The sequence below is a fragment of the Daphnia pulicaria genome, chromosome 1, assembly GCF_021234035.1.
Source record: "Daphnia pulicaria isolate SC F1-1A chromosome 1, SC_F0-13Bv2, whole genome shotgun sequence".
Lineage (NCBI taxonomy): Eukaryota > Metazoa > Arthropoda > Branchiopoda > Diplostraca > Daphniidae > Daphnia > Daphnia pulicaria.
Window position 1 is genome coordinate 6,250,322 of NC_060913.1, and position 20,189 is coordinate 6,270,510.

At 44.8% G+C, this 20,189-nt stretch overlaps 1 protein-coding gene across 2 annotated transcripts in view; it reads left to right on the forward strand.

The window, feature by feature from the left end:
- Positions 1-4,287: 4,287 nt before the first annotated feature.
- LOC124313081 (plexin-B-like) overlaps positions 4,288-20,189 on the forward strand; it is a 35,561-nt gene continuing 19,659 nt past the window's right edge. For both annotated transcript variants that reach the window (XM_046777802.1, XM_046777810.1), the window contains exons 1-4: positions 4,288-4,913; positions 10,161-11,516; positions 16,335-16,511; positions 18,490-18,618. In XM_046777802.1, the coding sequence (XP_046633758.1) occupies positions 10,182-11,516; positions 16,335-16,511; positions 18,490-18,618 (1,641 nt within the window). In that variant the 5' untranslated portion in view covers positions 4,288-4,913; positions 10,161-10,181. The remainder of the gene's footprint in view (positions 4,914-10,160; positions 11,517-16,334; positions 16,512-18,489; positions 18,619-20,189) is intronic.

Below are 20,189 nucleotides of genomic sequence, written 5' to 3' on the forward strand. Positions count from 1 at the left end.
TATTTTGTGTGTCGTTACGATTAGGACGACTTGTAAATTGGTGGGGTTTGGTCACTATAGTCATTGACGATGATATGCTGAAAGGACAGGGAGCGACCAGCAGGGACTGCAGCCTGGATGACAGCGGAGACGATGAGGTTTCTGACTGAGGTTGACCTCAAACTAGCTCCGAGTCCCCCTCTCTCTCTTCGCTTAGTAGCGCGGCTCAGGTCCTCAGGAGAGAGAAGATCAAGAGTTAAGAGAAAACATATAGGAAAGGGGGGGTGGGGGTACCCTATGGTTTAGTGTAGTGAAGGACAAAAGAGGAGGGTCTCCTGAGATTGGCGATCCAGCAACAATATTCAGAGGAAGTAGGGGTCTCGTCTCGTCTCTCTCTCACTGTCAAGCTATTAACTCTCATCAGTCATTCAAGTTGCTATTAAGAGGGAAAAGATAGACGGCCCCTCCCCCACCACGACGGCCATCATCATTCCACCGAATCGACCAGACCGCGCCACACACACACACTCACACGGAACACGCACTGCTGCGTACGAGAAGGAGAAGAAGAAAATATACCGCGTGATTGTTGATGGACAAGCGGGACCGAAAGCGCATCTCCATGACTGCTGCCTTTTCTTCTTCCTCTTCTCTCAAAAAAAAAGCGAAAGGGAGGCCGACATTTCGTTCCAGGCTCCTGAAATACACCACAAACTTTCCGTTTCTTCTTCTTCTTTTTCACCCGTATAATATACAGGCCCACACATCCAAAGAAAAGGAGAAGTTATATATACAAATACAGAGACATCAGAAGCTACTGTGATACGCCCGTACCGAATAACAAAAGAAAACCATAGGGAGAGAAGAAGAAGAAGAAAAAAAGATTCCTCTTCTTGTATTCCCCATTTTTCTTTTGTTCGAAGGTATATAAGCGAACGCCAACACCACCAGCGACTCCACCGGAACGGAGATAGAGTTTCTCACGCGCAGCACAAATCAACAAAACAAATCCCAACGAACTTCTGTCCGCCAATAAATAATAAATTATTGAAAGAAAATCGGCAAAGAAAAACAGGATCACCTGGACGCTCGATAGCGTCGTCACTTGTGTAAATAATTCTAACCCCCCCAACGATAGGCTACAAGAAATCAATAGCGAGAGAGAGAGAGAAAAAGAGATTTTCCGACTGTAAAAGTGATAGAAAACCAACACGCAACGTCCCGTGTATACGTCAGTTAGTTATGTGTGTGTCTAGCGGATCAAAATGAAGGGGAGAAAAATCTATCTGTCGGCATAGGACACAGGTCTAACAATGCAAACGATTCAACACCTTGACGTTCTTCGCGCGCGCCCCACATTTATAGATAAATATGGCTCACAATTTATATCCTTCTTCTTCGTTCGTTTTTATTTTCGTTGCAACAAACGCAAATGGGTTTTCATGACAATAGCGACGAAAGACAGACTTCCGGACACCCTCCACGTCCACCGAACCAGGGCGCTTTTTTTTTTCTTTTTTTGAAATGTATAGATATATATATCCTCCTGACAGCTATAGGGGCATAAAATGTGTATAGGGAAGCTCAGAAAAATAAAATAAAAAATATAAAAAAGATAGGTGCTAGGTTTTTTTTTTTTGAAAACTGTTGGATTGAATTGGCTTTTTAATACCATTTCCTCTCTTTGGCTTATGTACTATAGCGTAAGTGTCTCTGCTCTATTGTGGTATTTTCTACAGCACTCTTTTTTCCCCTAGCTCCTCTGCATATCCCCCCCCCCCCCAAATATGTTGATACAGCAGTATAGATGCATGTATAGTAAAAGCCCCGTCTTATATGTTTGAAATAACAAAAACGTTTTCTGTTATGTGTGTTATACCCCCGCTGTCTGAGGTTGAAGAGAGCGCAAAAATCACAGGTTTTTGTGTTAGATATCCAGGTGACAAGGCCTTTTATCTTTTTCATTCGACTGCCACAGCAACACTTTTCTTTCGTTGCCCCTTTTTCAGCTTTTTTATTTAGTAAAGCAGGTCGTTCCAGCAGTGGGAAGTGGGGAAACGCGCAGAAAGTGGCGTTTAAGTCGCGACCAAAAATTGGTCGAGATGGAAGGGAAAATCATGGTGGTCTTCTTCTTCTTTTCTTTCTTTCCCCTCTAAATAGAAACGGTGACTGTGTAGATCTCCTAACTGGAAATGGATGGAACCGCGCGACACGCTGAATACCACAGTCAGCAGTGGCCTGTTGGCCGCTGTCACAATCTTCTCTTCTCTCAAGAAGGTACCTCCTTCTCCTCCGCCTCCGAGTTCCAAAATATGCCACACAGTCTCACCTTTACCTTTTACCTACCGTCTGACCATCAACTCTCCTCCCATTTTCCCCCCATTTTTCTCAAGCCTTTTTTTTTCTATTTTGAGAAAACAAAAAAAATGAAGGGAAAAAATTGTTATTATTTCTTTCCCAAAAAAGAAAAAAGAAATTTTTTCCTTTTATCTGTGTTGAATCAAAAAGAGCGCCGCGCAGCAGAGACAATCAGTGCTGCTGTTGCTGCTGGTGGTGGTGGTGGCGGATGATGGATTGGCTTTAAAACGGTTTTCTGTTTTCCCAAAAACAGGAAAAATTTGTTGCCGGGATGTATCGAATAACGCGGATCCTCTCCACCACTCTAAGCTGATGATGGTGCGGTTGTAATGTGGTTGGTCATTGAGCTGTGTACAACTTGGCGTCGTCGTCGTCGTTCGCTATATCCCCACTGTTTAGTAATCGTATATATACTAGTACCCTACATATATAGAGTAGTAGTAGAGAGACCAGCTGGCCTAGGCTGGGCACCCAAAACTCAATGCTGTGCAACAAAGAAAACCAGGGGGGGGGGAATGTTGTATGGAGGTTCTGACATAAGAGCGAACACGACACAATACCGCGCTTACAACCAGCGATCCAGCAGCAGCCCTGGCTAGTGATGTACAACAAGGAGCGCATGTAGACCTACACGCACTACCACCATGGCCACTCTGCTGGTCTGTGTGTGTGTATGGGGAACTAGACTGACGGACATAAGTAATACACAGCTCTGTGAGATCGTATTACGAAAATCAGCTTCTTATTACGTGTGTGTGTACGCGCGTCTGGAATAAGCAATTGGCCTACTCGCTCTCTCCCTACAGCAGCAGCAGCTCCTAGATTCTTTTATTATTTCTCTCTCCTCCTCCTCGTCTGCTGTGTTCTGTTCTGTGTTCCTTTTGTGTAAACGTGCGCATAGTGCGCGGCTTTTCTTTTCGGGCTCCCTTTTCTTTTTCTCGGACTTTTTCTCTTTTCTATATAATAATAAAAATGCTCAGTTGCTGAGGATTTCCTTTAATATCGTATCAGCACAATGTCCAAAGTTGTTTTTCTTCGAAACGCCATTTCATCAAAGGTCTGAATTTCGGGCGGGTGTGTGTGGCCGAAATTGTTTATTGGTTTCCGATCTCCAATTCAATCAGGCAATTAGAAACGATGGCAGTTATTCTTTTGAGATTGTTTTCGTGGTTCCCTTTTACGACGGGGTCCAATTATACCGCGTCTCTTTCCATTTTCACCCCTATCATTAAAATGCAGAAGAAGAAGAAGAAAAGAAATCGAGGAAAAAAGACGAGGCTCTTCGCCAAGAGTCCTCGGGAGTCGTCCCATATAAAAATATAGCGTTCAACACTCTCCTTTCGGCTTTCTTATATGCCAGAATCTAACACACGAATAAACACGTAACAAAGAGATGGAGAAAGCGAAAATCCAATCAAGTCGAATCCCTATCACAATTGAAGGCAAAGATCAAAACTATTTCCGCTTCTTCAATGGATCTTATCTCGAATTCACGCCACTGCAATTGAAAAGGAAAACAGAAGATGGCCGCGCATCATCGCGCTCGTCTGTTATTTTCCCTGCGGTTCTATTTTTGCTGTTAGATCAAAAGAGAAATAAAAGTCTGAATAAAACACATCGCCACTTTTGAGTGGGGCATCGGGAGCGTTCGAAAATCTACGGTTGAGGAATATAAACGAAAAAAAAAAAGTTTCTAGTATAGAGAGAGAAATCATATAATAACAATAATAACTGGGTCCACAGCGGCGGCGCCCGAGTCCATTCAACTGTGAAGGCCGTTGGAAGGTAGTTGCGCCTAGGGGCATTCGGAGATCTTTAACCACCAGGCGGCGCTTGCGCACAATGAAACATGGCCGAAGAGAGTCGGAGGAAGGGGGACCTTTTTCTTTTCGATATTAGAAATACTGGCAACGTTGTGCTGGTAGCTACAAGCGACTTTCAGTGTCGAATCGCTTCTTCTCGCCAGTCGCAGCTCGTCCACACGGGCAACAACACTGTTGCTCAGAGACTTGAACAACTTTTTTTCCGAGTGAACACATTTTACCCCACTGGCAGCTGCTCTTTTCTTTTCCAGTGTGTCATCGGAACTAACGAAAAAAACAACTTTTTTTTCCTGCACGCGTCGATATTTCTTCTCAAGTGCTTCATCATCCGATTTGGAAAAATAAAATTCAATCACCAGAACTTGTTCAAAAGGACTAAAAGAAACACAACAGACACAGCAAATTGGATTCAAAAAAGTTATTATTCTTTATCTTTTTTAATTTCGCCAGTTTGTGCTCAGTGTGTTGGTTGATAGTGGTGGTGGTTGGACACATCCTCCCTTCATATCAAATTGAAAAAGAGCGTTGGGTTTTTTTCATTTTTCCAGTGAGTGTGTCTGTGTGTCGACAAGTTTTCTACACAGTGTGTTCGTGCGTGTGTTTTGTGCTGCTGCGAACTAGTGTTTCTTTCAGTTCACCATTTTCACCCCTCAAAAAACGCCGGGAATATCCATCGAATCGTGAAAGAAACAAGTCGTTTTCCACGAAGAGGGACACCGTTTTCCAAAAGCATCTCCAGTGTGAATCTAAAAGGTAAAATTAAAAAATAGAACGAAAGAAAAACGAAACGTATTCATTTTTTGTGTGTAATGGGGGTTAGAAAAACGTGCCATAAATTGTCGAGAAAAAACGAGTTTGGACGGATTTTTGGCTGCCATGTCTACTACTGAAAAAGAGATAACTTTCTGTGTGTGTGAAGGGAGAAGAGAACATGTAATATCGATGTGACTGTTGAACCACGTCGAGGATTTTCCCAAACCCCCCCAAAACGGAAAAAATAAAATAAATCGGTTGGTGTGTGTGTGTGTGTGGTTGATGTGTAAGGGAATCGCTCTGTTTAAAAGGCATCCGTCCCGAAAAGCTCTCTCTCTCTCTCTCCTCTAGCTCTCTGCGAAGAAGAGAAATGCGTGTGAGAGAGTTTGTCTTTACCACTTCCTGCCAGATCATCATTATTATCATAAGACATAGCTCCACATTTTGGCTATACCAGACCCCAAAGAGGGCCATTGCCAGGGGTAGTAGTAGTCGACTCTGGGAAAGAAAACACAAAACAGTCGGCCAGCGATATGCTGCCGATGGACTTTGACTATTTTTTTCTTCTTTGTCCTTGTTGTTGTTGTTGTAGTTGGTAATGAAAGGGACGCTGTGAAATTATACATTCCAGGGGTTTAAGAAGAATCTCGGAAAATCCTTATTTTTTCGGCTCATGCATCAAAGTCGTCGTCTCTTTGCGCGTCACTTGTGCCTGTGATTCAACCCGTTCAAGGTAATCGCTCAACACGAAAACATCACGCTGCTGCTCCGCTCTGTAGCCTTTTGTAATAACAATCAGAAAGGAAATCCATTGGGCGCTTGCTCTTTCCTAGCGTTTATCCTCCTCAGCAGAGAGTAACGGGGCATTTTTAATTGTTTTACACACAGCAGTCGGGAAAAACTGACGACACACACACACACACAGAGAAACGAGTTGGAAGACTACGTACTAGTAGGATATCTTTGTCTTTCTTGTGTACACGTTGAATGATGAAGCATCAGGCCGCTTACCCAGAGCCAAATGTGTCCGTTGGCTTTGAATCTCTTCTCTCTCTCTCAACCGGACATGTCTTCCATCATCTTTTTCTGCCTGTCTCTGCGTTACTGCTCCATCTTTTTCCATACAACACATTTCCTTCTCCCAGACTATTTAGTACTTGCGCTCTTATTGTCTGCCCCTTCCGCTAGGTGCTTTTGTTTTGTTTTGTTTTTCCTCTGTACCTTTTGGGTCGAATTGAAAAATTATGCAGATGACTGCCCTTCTTTGGGTTCTCTGTGCATTTCTCTCCCCCCTTCTGGTCTTATTATTGTTTTGGGTTTCCTTCTTTTTCCCGAAAAAAAAAGACCAGCCGGATTCTTTTCTACCTGTAAGGCCCAAAAACGCTTCCCACCTGGCGGAATCACGCTGCCCTAGTCAAGTTTTTTACTTGTTATTGTTTGATCAAACGATCAACCATCGAAACGATCCTCGTAGTTTATTATCTTTTCGACCATCTGGGCCTCTTTTTTTCTTTTTTGATAATACAAAACACACACACACACAGTTTACAGTTAAAGGGGTGTTTAAATCCCCAACACTCAGCGGGTCGTCTCTTTACTTTCTTGGGTCCTTTTTTACTTTGATGATCCTCTGGGACGGGAGGGTTTCCGTGACATATCACAATGATAAGTGTTGAGTCTGTGTGTTTATTATGGTCACTAGACACACAGCAATGGGGGTAGATATTCCAGATTTTAAATTTCTTAGTTTGGTCAACGAACGGTCTCCTTATCCAGCTACCGGATGCTGGATAATCGTTCGGAAAATCCGTCTTAACTTTGTTGTTATTATTTTTTACCTGGAGAGAGATAGAAAAGGGATTTGTCTTAAGGGTCCAAAAGAAGAAGAAAAAAGAGATAAAAAGCTGACGCACGTCACAATATATTGAAAAGGAACGGTTCCTCTTGTGTGTGCGGATGATCATTAAGAAGAAGAAACCTTCTAGACCGTCTTTTCAGATGGTGGTGGTGGGGGCATATTTTTTTTTGTTTTGTTTCTTTCCTCTTTTCTTTCTTTCTTGTCTTTCTCTTTTCTTGTTTTTGTTGAAAAAACATTTGAATCTCTCTGGAGAGAAAGAAGATGCGGCGTTGGGGGCAAAAGGGATGGGCCAAAAGGCCAGGCGATACGGTTCCCCCCAGCCACTAATGGAATCGCTCGTTCAGCGAGTTAACGATCGATTAGATCTTATATTATTTATATATATATATAGTATATACCATATAGATGTGTGTGTGTGTGTGTGGTGTATATATCTACCTTCTCTTTCTTTTGAGGTCTTTAGGGGTCTTCCCTTTTCCTCTTTTTGGCCTCCAACTCCACAGATAGATTTTTAATGGGCAACTGGGCGCTCCGATAAGATGTGGACCGCAACCATTTTCTGGGACTATAAAAAAGTTCGCCTTCTTTTTCCCCTTTTTTACTCGAGTGATTAACAGCTGGAGCACAAACGTCTTTTGCTGAGCCAGCTGAGAGTCTTAGATGTCGTTTTAGCACCGATCATCAACTGTTGAGCTGGATTATCGATCCAGTGAACGATGAAGAATCCGCAGAAAAAGAAAGGAGAAAAGGAAGAATGGACGGTTCCGCTAGCCGTTATTGAATAGTTCCTGAAAGAGTCGAGGACTATTGTTGAGATCGAACCGTGTCCAGGTGGAGGAGAATGGAATATCTAGTACGTACGTAGACGCATTCCATCGGCGCCCTCTTCTCCTCCCGACACCTTCCCCCCCGTTTTCCCCCCTGACTCTTTTTCATCATCCAGTTCTACCATTTTTCTTTTTCTTCTTTTTTGGCATCCGAGGGGAAGAATGGCCTCAGGAAGGTATAGAAGAAGAAGGAAGAAGAGAGAAAGAAAGAAAGAAAGAAGAAGAAGAAGAATATTCTTCTTTTATCAAAGTTGTACCTGGAGGCATTGGGTAGGAAAGGCACAGTGCCAGAGTCAAGGTAGATAGGTCTTTTATTCTTTTTTTTTCTTCTTCTTCTTCTTCCCCCCACACTAAAGTTCTTCCGTGTGCGGCCTGGAGGGTTCCACGGCAGACTTGTGTCTGTTACACACGCAAGACCCCCTCCGTCCTATCTTTCGGCTTCAATATGTGTTTTATATGAAGGGAGCCCCACCGTCGCACACTAGCTAATATAAGACATTCGAAAAGGGAAATCAACAACACCTTCATCCACACACACACTCACGTAGGACACGCTCGGAAACAAACTAAATCAAAACGCAATCGAATTTCATTTCTCTTTTGTTTGCTGCATTTCTATTTTTAAAAAAATGTGATAATGACGTCGACCTTTTCCTGTGTAAAAGGTCAATCGAAAATTCGGGTTGATTTTCTTTTTTTTTCTTTTTTATCTGGGTAAGAATAAAACACTCCATCCGGCTCTTTCGGTCTCTCTTATCTCTCTCTCTGGTGTGTGTGTGTGTGTATAAGTGGGAGAAAAGGAGGGGGGTGGGGATGGAGAGAAATGATGTCATTTGACTTGATTACTCTCCCTCAATGTGTGCGTGCGTGGAACATGGAAACCAACGAGTCATGACCTTTAATGGCGTCGAGAAGCGAAGAAAAGAAGAGAGAAAAAGTCTTCCATTTTCCCGTGAATGCATCGCCCTTTTTTTTCTTTTTCTTATTTTCATTCGTCTCCTCCTTCGTCCGTTTTGATGGACTGGGACGAGTCGACAGAATGACGGGCCACTACGCTACCGACCAACCGGCTCTCTGCTGCCCAGCGTTCCAGTCAGCAAGGCAGCAAGAAACAATCATAGATATTTTCTAGCAATTACCGGGGCCCCATATCCATGTGTGTGTGTGTGTGGGTAGTGGATTCAAGTCGTCATCCGCTAGCCGCTCTCGGCTTTCTGATGAGATCGATGATGTGACAGTCTCGTGCGGATTGGACCGTGAGTTTTCCTAGCCAATTATATACGAGGGACCCTCTCATTGTCAGCCGACTTGTTTGATGCCAGAGCCGTTGTCTGCCTACGTCCCTTGTCCCCCGTTGTCTTGTCGTCTTATCCGGTCCTTTTGATGGACAACGGACATTGTCCACCGCACCGGCCAAGCCTCGACACACACACACACGAAAATATGTTTAGTGCGGAATTAAATATGGGTTGCGCTCTGATCCTTGCCGACTAGTTTGATGAGATCGATAACGGGTGCAGTGTCCACTCGCTCTGTGCGGAATAGACTGCGGAGCACCCCAAAAATAAATCCCGAAAATTGTGTCCAGTGCCGGGAATGAGCGAATGAGCGCCAGTTATGCAGAATTGTGGTCTGGTTTTGACGTTCTATTCTGAGCCACGCGAAGGTAACTGGGTGGTCAGACTCATTTCAGCTTCATTAGCTTCAAATTTCGCCTCTCGGCTTGTTGTTGTTGCTCTTGTAGTTGCATTCAGCCTCCGAGGAGGAGAGAGTCGAGGCGCGAAGGGGATAGAAAGGAGCTCCAAATCATCATCCCGACTAACACGAAGCCTGGAGCCAACAGTTGTAACTTCAATCATACGAGCCCTCATTGTAAAAATTACATACGGGAGAAGGAAAATAAGAAAAAAAGGAAAAAAGGAGAATAAGAGATGGAGGGGTGAAGACAAGGCACAGCCAGATGATTACACGAACAACGATTGTGTTTTTCCTGATTTGACCTCGCGTGCAGCGTGATTCTCTCGCCCCGATGGGTGAGATGGTTCTCCCAGTCTGATGGTGGCGGATCATTTTGTTGCGCTCCTTCTAAATGAGGAAACGAAATTGAAAAGAGGGTGGAAGAAGAAGACGAAGAAAAAAGGGCCAATGAATTGACGTTCTCTGTACACATACACACACGGACAAAAGGGAAGAAATAGCAGACAACTCTTGTGTCAGCTCCGTGTTTGTTTTTTCTCGACATTTCTCTTTCGCCGATTCGCTTTTTCTTCCTTGGTATGTTTAAGGGCATTGGAGTTAATTTGATTCAAGTGAATGGGGGAGGGAGGGGGAGTGCCAAGTGCAATAACGGTTTATTCATTGCGTCTCATTACGCATGCAGGAAATTGCACCTTTGTTCTTGTTTCGCTTTATTTTTGTTGTTGTTGTTGTTGTTCCACTCATCCGCCGCCTTCTTTTGTTTTTGTAACTCGAGACAACAGACGGGATGATGAGAAGGAATTTGTTTTTCGGAAACCAATTAACTCTTTCGTTTTGTTTTCCTTTTTTCTGATTGGCTCGCAGGTGGATGATGACACGGTTTTCATGCCGCGATTGAAAGTATTCGAATCAGCTTCAACTTCAACGTCCGTTGCCATGGCGACCATCTTGTTTGTCGTCGTTTTGGCTCTGACGACTTCGTTTCCTTTGGCCACTGCCGCACTTCCGGACATCGGCCAGGGTTTGATTCCATCCAGCATGAGTAGCAGCAGCAGCAGCAGTCGCAACATGACGTCAATGTCCATCAGTTCCAGCCGAAAGGACCCATCAGCCGGAGTCAACAGCATTGTCAAGCAGTTCAATTGGCCGCGATCCAGTCTGACGGTCAACGGCACCACCAGAGGCTTCCGCCATTTGACAATGGATCCATCGACGGGCCGCATCTACGCTGGCGGTGTCAACCGACTCTTCCAGCTCGATTCCAGCTTGTCTGTCGAGGCTTCGGTGGTGACTGGGCCCGTAGTCGACAGCCCGCAGTGCCACGCCAGCGGATGCGCGCCATCCAGCGGCGTTGACGCCGTGGCCACCGACAACGTCAACAAGGTGCTGATTGTGGACCGCGACGCCCGCACCCTGCTGGCCTGCGGCTCGACGTCGCAAGGAGCCTGCACCAAGTATCGTCTGTCCAACATTTCGTCGGAGCCGGAATTCATTTCGCGCAACGTGGCGGCCAACGACGAAACGGCGTCGACGTTCGCCTTCATCGGGCCGGAGCACTACAACCCTTGGGGTCGATCCAACGTTCTCTACGTCGGAACGACTTTCACTTCGGTCGGCGAATACCGTCACGAAGTGCCGGCCATCTCGTCACGCAATCTCTATGACTTGGACTTTGCCGAATTCTCCTTCACCAAGCAGTCGACGTTGCACATTGACGTCAAATACCGCGACCACTTTCTCGTCAAATACGTCTACGGGTTCAACGCGTCCGACTTTGCCTATTTCGTCGTCGTCCAGAAGAAGTCGCACCTGCCCGGCGAGGAAGAGTCGGGCTACGTCACGCGACTGGCCCGCACCTGCATTTCGGACGCCAATTACGATTCCTACACGGAAGTGACTCTCCAATGTGGCGGCGGCGCCGACGGCCAGGGGGCCTACTCGCTGGTCCAGGACGCCAAATTGGCCCAGGCCGGACCTGATTTGGCCAACAGTTTGGGCTTGAGCACGGGCGATCCGGTCCTTGTCGGCCTCTTCTCCCCACCCAAAGGCATCGGCAGCCCCGAGCCGAGTCACCAATCGGCCGTCTGTGTCTTTAGCATCGCCGACATCGAGGCCCGTTTCAACGAGAACATTCACATGTGCTTCAACGGTAGCCTCCAGTCTCGCAACATGGAGTACATCTCGGGACCCATCCTGGACGGCAAATGTCCTAAAGCCGGGGTAAGAGACTCGCTTAAAATCAACTGGCCATGGCCAGCCATTATTTTGTTTCCTACCGGGTGGGCGAACAAACATGCACGGGACTTTTTCTTTCTTTCTTTCATTTTTTTAAATATTATTTACGGACTCGTGTGCCCAGTCTCGTTAGTTCGGGCGGAACGACTAATTGGTGGCCCGTACAAACTTCTCTTCGTTTCATTTTTGTTGTTGATGGTTTGTGCTGGGCTTGGCTTGGTCGGAGGGGGGCTCGTTAACCCGCCGCCGTTTGTGGCCGAAGATGATGCCGGGTTTTTTAAAACTTTTTTTTTCTCGACGGACATAAGAAGAAGAAGAAATACAAAGAGAAGCAGGTGGTGTGGGCGGTGTCCATCTGCTTTCTCTTTTGTTTTGTCTCTTTGGTCGGTAACGATGGGAGCCAGAGATGAAAGATGTCTCGCAACAAAACTAGGGGTTCATCATTTCACGCTAGTAGAACTTGTGCACTAGTAGAAGAAGAAAAAAAAAACCCTCGAGGGGGGAGGAGCTGCTGGTGTAGCGTGCCAACTTCTTTGACTGTGTGGATCGAATGACTCGGTTGATGGCCGGTGTGTGTGTGGGTGGAGATAGGACCGAGTCGGTTGCTTTTCCACCGTCTGCTGGTTACGAAGCTCCCCGATGATGATGATGATGACGTTTACGATCGCTGGCTATAAACAAACATCATAACCGCACACACATATAGACTCGCCGGCTGACCGCGCGTGATTCAGCTTCTCTCGGCTGTTTTTTCCCTCCCGACTTGTGTGTGTGTGGGATTCTTCGAGGCTAAATTTCGGAAATTAACGACTCTCTTGCATTTTGCGATCGAGATCGTAAATAATGGTGAGCCAGGTGGTGGTTTTGTCAGGCTCAAGTGGAATCAATACGCTAACCCCCCCATGCACCAACCGCATAGGCAAGTGTAGAAGGAGAGATGGAATCAATTTCGGATTCTTCCCTCTGTCCCATTTTTCTTTCTTCAATTTGTTTGTTTTTGGAGTCCCTCTCCCGATTCTGACTGACTTGTAGAGTTTTATCGATCCAACATTAGGAGATGTATACACTTGGTTACCAAAAAGTCTCCCTTTTCTCGTTGACGAGGATTCCTGGTAGGTACCCCTGTAAAACCCGGAGAACCGCAGGGCACATTTCTCAACTAGTAGGTGAAAAAGGGAGGGTTGAATATGAAGGGGGGGGGGGAGTCTAGTAGGTAGACACCATCACGCACGCAAACATCCTACATTGTTGTTTGTTCCTGGATGTCGGTCGGGGGTAAAATAATTCATCAGTTTTCGGTCTTCTTACCCCTCGTTCCATGATACTCTTATAGTGTTATTATAACGCTGTATATTGTTGTTTGATAGTGAGGAGCGGCGCGGGGGAAAAAAAGGAGGGTAGATTGAATGAGGGGGGAAAACAAAATAATGTAGAAAAGAAAAAAAAAAGGGATCGACGACTGGAACAAGCTCGTCAGTCGTCGTTTACGGATTAATACGGTTCGCCTGACGTCAAGCAATTTGTTGTGGGAGTCTCTCTTATTCTTCTCTCTTGTGTTTCCAAAAGGAGATGCCGGCCCAAAAAAAGAAAAAAAAGAAATACTTTGGCGGGGGGAGTGTGATATTATTCAATAGGATGTGTTCTCCCAAATTCTTTCTCTCTTGTGTTTTTTCCTACCTTGTTCATCATGGATTTCTCTTCTCTTTTCTCGTTGAGTCTGACGTTTGAAATGGCCACAAGATAATTTACACCAGCCATTGTCCTACTCACTCTCTCGTCGGTACGGCCCCTTTTGAGCCCGCGCCGGCCGCTTCGTTCAAAAACTTTCGAGGGGGGGTTTCACGGAATCCTTTAACTACGGGAGAGAGAGAGAGAGAGAGAGGGTTGAACTTTTGAAATAAAAGATGGACAAAATAAAAGTTTTTTAAAAAAAACGCAAGGAAAGAAAAATCTGATGGTTTCGTTTGACTCATGTCCGACCCAACTTACCTGGCGGCCTTTGATGAACTAAAGTCCGTGTTGTCGAGTCAGATTCTCTCTCGGTGTCTTGTGATGTAGATTCCATTAAGACGTTAATTAGCGTCGGCCGACGGATTCGCGGTCTAACTCTGCGGCAAGTCGAGCGACATTTCCTACGCCCAGCTTCGCAATTCCCATCGAGAACTTTGATGTAACGCTAGTGAGGAGTCTGAGGACGTTGGGCCAAGAAAGAAAAAGAAAGAAATGATAGCGTACAGAGGGAACTTTGCGTTCATGTGTGTGTAGACGCGACAACTAGCCAGCTTGTTATATACGGCCGATTCATAATAGTGTTGTGTTGTTGTTGTTGAAAGGCAGAAAGAAGAATAACAGCGCAACTGGGTTTCATGTAACGCACTCGATTCATCAAGACGGTCAGAAGAGGCACTGTGTATATATACACAGGGCCATAAATAAATAAGTCGCCAGATGTGTTTGTTTAGCTGGCCCAATGGGCTATGCGTTTCTTCGGAACTTCAGACCTGAAACCCAAGACGCTCTCCCAGTCCGCTCTCCCCCCTCTCTCTCTCTTTCGGTGTATCGTGAGCTCCTTTTTCACGCCGAGGCGTTGGTCTTTTGATTAGATTCGACTGGGAAACGTGTGATCTATCGGGATCACGAGTGCCGGTGAAAGTTGATTTGATCGGAGGGGTGTCGTAAAAACAAAAGCAGCAGCAGCAGAATCCGGGAGTGATGGTCTCACATTCTCTTATTTTTTTCCTTCTTCTTCTTCTTCTTCTTCGGGCCATCCTCATTGGGGGCCCATAAAAATAAAACAAAAACTTGACCAAGAGCCACATAAATATGATGATAAAGGCTGGAAAGTGAGAGAACTTGTTTCTCTTACAGTGTTCGGGGCTTCCTGTTAGGAAATTTTTATTTTATTTTTCTTGACCGAAATTTGCCCCCGAAGAATAGGACTATAGGAGAATTATGCCGTGTGACAACGGGCGGGATCAAGCTTATCGAAAGACTTTCTTCTTCGTCGTATTTTTTTTTTCTCCCCTTTTCTTTCTTCTCCCCTTTAAAGAAAATAAACATATTCAGTCTAGATATAGTAACCAAAAGTTTCCTTAAAGGTCCACGGTCGAAATCTTGGCTCTTTTGCGTTCAGGGTTCCCTGCCGCGTTCACAATGGCCCCCAGCAACCCAAAAAACCTCATCCAACGAACCTATACAGCGTGTATAATCTCCCAGCTCTTTTTTTTATTTTATTTATTATTTTTATTTTCATTTCTTTGAAAGAAGAAGAAAAAAATTGTATACATATATGTCGGCGGGATTTTTGGGGTAGAAGGGGACAGTACACATTAGTCCAGCTCTTTTTTTTTTAAATTTTATTTAAGAGAGAAAGAAAACGATTTTTATTTTATTCTTTGTCCTGAATAGAAAGAAAGTCGCTTTTATTCATTCGTTGCTATCAAGACATTGAAAATAACAAGGGAGCAATCGTCTTATTTCAATTTTCTGCGTTTAAGCATTTAACTGTGGCTCGTTACTTAAGAGAAGGAAAATAAAAGAAATAAGAGAGAGAGAGAAAGAGAATGGAGCGAGAAAGTATAAGTGAGCAAGTAGAAAAGAGACTGGACCAATCATCCACGGCGGGAGGCATCAGAGAATAAAGGCAACTATTTAAGTGCCGTGTGGTTGGGAATGGGGAATCGCTGTTAAAGTAAAAGAGGAGCGCGAGCGGTGCCCCAGAAGAAGAAGAAGAAGAGACCGCAGTTGAAGAAAATAATAATCACAGCCGTGTTTCAAATCATTGATTAAAAAACACGGAGGAAAAGGGAAAAAAAGGGAGAAGACATCAAGATAAAAGAATCCCAAAAATAAAATAATGGATAAAATAAATAAACACGAAGAAAAAGAAGGCAACCAGTAATGTTGCCAGGGAAGTCTATGAATAATGCATACAGTCTCCCTCATTACTGGGCGAGTTGGAGGTAATTAATCAAGCGGAAATTCCGAGCCCAAGATGCATCCAAATCTGGTCAAGTTCCTTCTTCGTCTTGATTTTCTTCTTCTTCTTCTTTTTCTTTCTGCTCAAATAGAAAAGAAAGATAATGTGAGAAAAATCTAGAGAAAAAAGATGAAGGAAAGAAATATATATTTCTAACCGCAGCCATATCTTATCGACGTGGTGACCGGGTCGGCGGCGGCGGTGTCCCTTCTCTTTTCGATTCCCCTCCCAGTTTAAAAAAATGTTCTATTCCAGAATGATGTATATACGCACACCTGGAATATGTATATATGCTTAGAAGAAGAAGAAGAATATTTCTTTATATATTTCTCCTCTCTTGCCCCCCTTGCCTTTCCCCTTTTTTCGATATTAAAATTCAAACGAAAAGGGGAAAAAATGGAAAGCGCGCGCAGACCAAAAGGAATCGTGAGCGAGCGAGCGCACGCGGGATGAACCGAGAAAAAAAGAAAAAGAAGAAATGTGTGCGTACACTGAAAAGAAATCGAATGAAAGGTCTCGAAGCTGTTGATTTATCTTCGTTTGATTCGGTCGCATGTTGTTAAGACGCTTCAACTCTCACTGGGCTTCTCTCGTGCGACTATTCATTAAACTGTGTAGGTTGAGCACATTCATCTTGGCTCGTTTTCTCTTTTGTTTACTCGCTCCACCTCGCTCGCGCGAGCCGCAGTCGTACACATATTTTGTGCATTTCTTCGTAGTATTTGTATTTATTTGATTTGATTATAATAATAATCATTTCCTGTTTGTTTTGTCTCGATACTAAAACGCCCACATTTTTTTCGTTTGTTTTTCCTACTTTTTAGACGACGGGCAACATCCACAATTTCTGCGAGGTCGGACTGAAAATCGCCGGCATCGTGCCAATCTACAGCCCGCCAGCGTTGACATACAGCCACACTCTGTTGACTTCCGTCGCCGTTTCCGGCACGGAACAACACACAGTCGCCTTCCTCGGCACATCCGATGGACATTTGAAGAAGGTACGTTGATTTAATTGACAAATCATCATCATCATGATGATGGCGATGTAATACTAAGAGTGAGTGGCTGAGTGCACGACTACTCACGAGGAGATGGGATTAAGCTCGTCTACGATTACATACCTTGGGGGTGATGATGAAACTGGGGCTCGTTCCCAGTTCCAGTTTGGACTCTCCCCCCACAACCAACAGCCTCTCTCTCTCTCTCCTAAAGCTTTTAGTAGATTGGATTCGGTTGTTGTTGTTGCAGTTTCTTCCCTTCTTCATTGCATCGCCTCATCCCCGGTGTTGGCAGCAAACACGCCCCAAGTGAGAGAGGGTTAAAGGAATGGCCAACTGTCAGCCGTGAACTGAGGCAATACATATCCTCTCCGAATTCTCGTTCGGCTCCTTTCTTCATCTCGAATGAAAACCGCATTGAAGAATAGAATGGTGTAGCTAGGCAGTGACGTCACACGACCATAGATTACGCCGATAGAGACAGCCTCACACACACACACACTGTATGCACACTCTATAGTGTGTGTGTGCGTTATTCCGTGGCGCGAAACAAAGGAATACAAAATGGCTGTGCAGGGAATGAGGAAGATTCAAAGACCCGCCCCGTTCAAAGTCATGAGGTTTTTTCTTCTTTCTTTTTCTTTTCGTATCTCTGTAGTGTGTGTGTTTCTTTTTTCTTCTTTTCGCCAACATTTCCATATAGAATGGCATCGTGGTGGCAGGAGCCGGAGATGAGAGAGGGCGTGAAAACCTATTCTCATCGACCTTTAAGCCCTAGCTCTCTCTCTCTCTCTCACTCACTCGCTTCTCTCGGCGTTTTTCCCCGTTCTCTTTCGATCCGTCAGTAATGGCAACAGCACGGCATTTGATCCTATCATGTCCGCCTTCTTCTATCTCGTTGATAACGGTTTGAGACAAGCCAATGTTAGTCCAAATCACCCAAGACGGGAGGAATCGAAATTCTTCTTCTTCTTCTTTTTTAGATTCTTTATTTTATTTTTGTTCAAGTTTGAGTTGGGTTGGGTCCGGGGTTAACCGCAACTGACGTGAAGATGTCGTCGTCGAGTGTGGATTTTCTTGTGAATAAATTTGAAATGAAGAAAACGCAATGCCAACGGGTCCGTAGGAGCGATTGTGAGCCGCACACGAAGACCATTACAGTGTCCGCTTAGATTGTGGACGTGTTTGGGAATGTTTGTATTGTTGCGATTGTCATGCAAATGTCGACCAACCCGACCCCGAAAAGAACAGACACAAAGTATACAGCAACCAAGGAGAGATGGAAAACGGAGACGACCAAGGTGTATAGACACAACTCTGTCTGTCTTCCATGTGTGTGTGTGTGTCTATACGTTCAACTGGTTGCCAATGGAAAGAAAGAAATATTTATTTCCATTTTTCGAAATTTAGTTTCCTGCCTTCACTCTTGACGATCTTTTCTTGTGGCTGTTGTTGTTGTTGTGAATCATCCAAGTGGGAATAAGAGAAAGAGGAGAGGTTTTTCTTTTTCTTCTTCTTCGTCTTCTTTTTCCGTAGTCGAAAGCGTGTCACATTGTGTCACTCGGCTACGGCCGACTGCATTCGGCTGCGTGACGACTGCCAGAGTACCTCCTCTCTGTATACTTCGCTAGACGTTGAGATGAAGGAGATTTTCGGTTTTCCAGAGGGGAGAAGATTTTCTGAGAGAGGAGGAGCTGGAAGAAAAAGAGCTCTTCATCACAACCGAGCCGTGTGTGTGTGCGCCGAAAAGAACAAGAGATGGGTTCCAGGCAAGTGCTGGGGTGAGTTGGGAAAACAGGCCAGCAACGCTAAACCGAGTTTTGGGTCCTGTCACGTGTCAAAACGTCACGGAAAACAACAACAACAATAGAAGTTGACTGGAACCGAAATGATTGTGTATTTTACTTTGATTCTAATTTGCCTGTGGCTTAACAAATCAAAATAATTTGATTTCTTTGGAATGTTCTCTTTTTGACAGATCCTCCTCGAATCCGGTGGCAGGGCTACGGAATTTGAAGAGTTGCCGGTGGACACGGGATCCACGCTCTTGCCCGACATGTTGGTCGACTCGATCGGAGAGCACGTCTACACCGTCTCGACCTTAAAGGTAATTCCCGACTCTCTCCGACTGTGACGGTCACGGACCGTCGTCATTTCTATCTCTTTTTCCTCCGTCTTAGTTCACTGACCATCAAATTGGATTGCGGTTTCGTCAGTTCTTTTTTTTTTTTCTTTCTTATTTTCCCTTTTTTTTTGGATTTCCAATCCAGTCGACGCCGATCTATTCCCTAGCGCTCCCGAATATCCACGATCCCAAATCTCCTTGTGCAATTGTTTGTGCCCAAGGCAGTAAGAGGATTGGCTCAAGCTGAGCTCTTCCTCTTTTTCTTCCTTTCTTTTCTTTTTCATTCTTCTGCATACATACACACGTAGTACTACACTTAAGGCGTTTTTCTTGAGCGCTGATATCCATTTCTCTTCTGTCAGCTCCCCTGTCCCTTTTTCCGCCGGTCCGCTCGTTCATTTATGCCACGGCTGGCTAAAAGGATTTCGCCTTTTTATTTATTTTTTATTTTCGAAACGGATTGGAATATTTAAGAAATGGTAACACCATAAACTGGTCATCATGCTCCTTGTTTATCAACGGCGAATCTCTCGACTTGTCGTCACGGCATCCCCAATAAGAGACGGAGAAACCGGTCAAACGTAATAAGATTGGTGGCAGGAGTGAGGTGGGTGGAATGATGAATCGAACCGAAAAGACAGAGAAGAACACGCACACAATCCCAGTGACAGGGCTCTGCGGAGCGTGAAAGGCGGCATTCGACCAAAAGTCCCTTCTATTTTCCTCGATGGTCAATTCAATCAACGTCACTAGACAGGCTGGAATGGTTTTCACTTTTCTTTCTGTCGTTTCTCTTTTGATTTAAGAACTTTGACTTTAAGAGATATGGGAGATGGATAAACCAGAAAAGATAGTACCAGTAGCGGCGACCGGATTGTTTCATTCATTTTTTATGGATCCATCCATGATCCTATCCTAATCTATCCCATATACGCCAATGATGAGAAACGAGGAATGGCCATTTGTCCGGAACTCGACTTTAACGCGCTTCATCCGGCCAGTAGGACCAGAAATTTTTTTTTATGGGGAGGAAGAAAAGATGGCCGTCAGCTGCGTCCGTTCAAGCGTTTCGTCCTATTAAGAGAATCGGTACCCTCTCCCTCCAATGTGACGTGACAAAGTTGATGTGTAACCAACTCCACGCCCAGCTGGATCGAATCGAATCTCGTCAACTGTTCCAGAACGAATAGGGGGGATCTACACACACCAAAAAAGAAAGAAAAATTCACCCGATTCATACGAGAGATCTATATATATATTTTTTTTCCCTTTATTTTTCAGGGTGGGGTGGTTTTTTTGCTTTGCCTTCCTCCCTTTTTATTTTATTTTTTTTTTGTTCGTTACTGCTGTGTGTCGGATCCGGCTAGATCCAAATGACGCAACGAGCCTAGGGGGCTCAATCCGGAACGATTGCCCGATTGTGTCTCCCATCGCAGAGACCGTCGAAAGAGATAGAACGAAATCGAAGAGAGAAAGAGAGATGGGCCGAAAATAGGAAGAGAAAGCAATCCAGCCCTTGTACGATGGATTAAATGTCTGCCGAGCTCCAATGG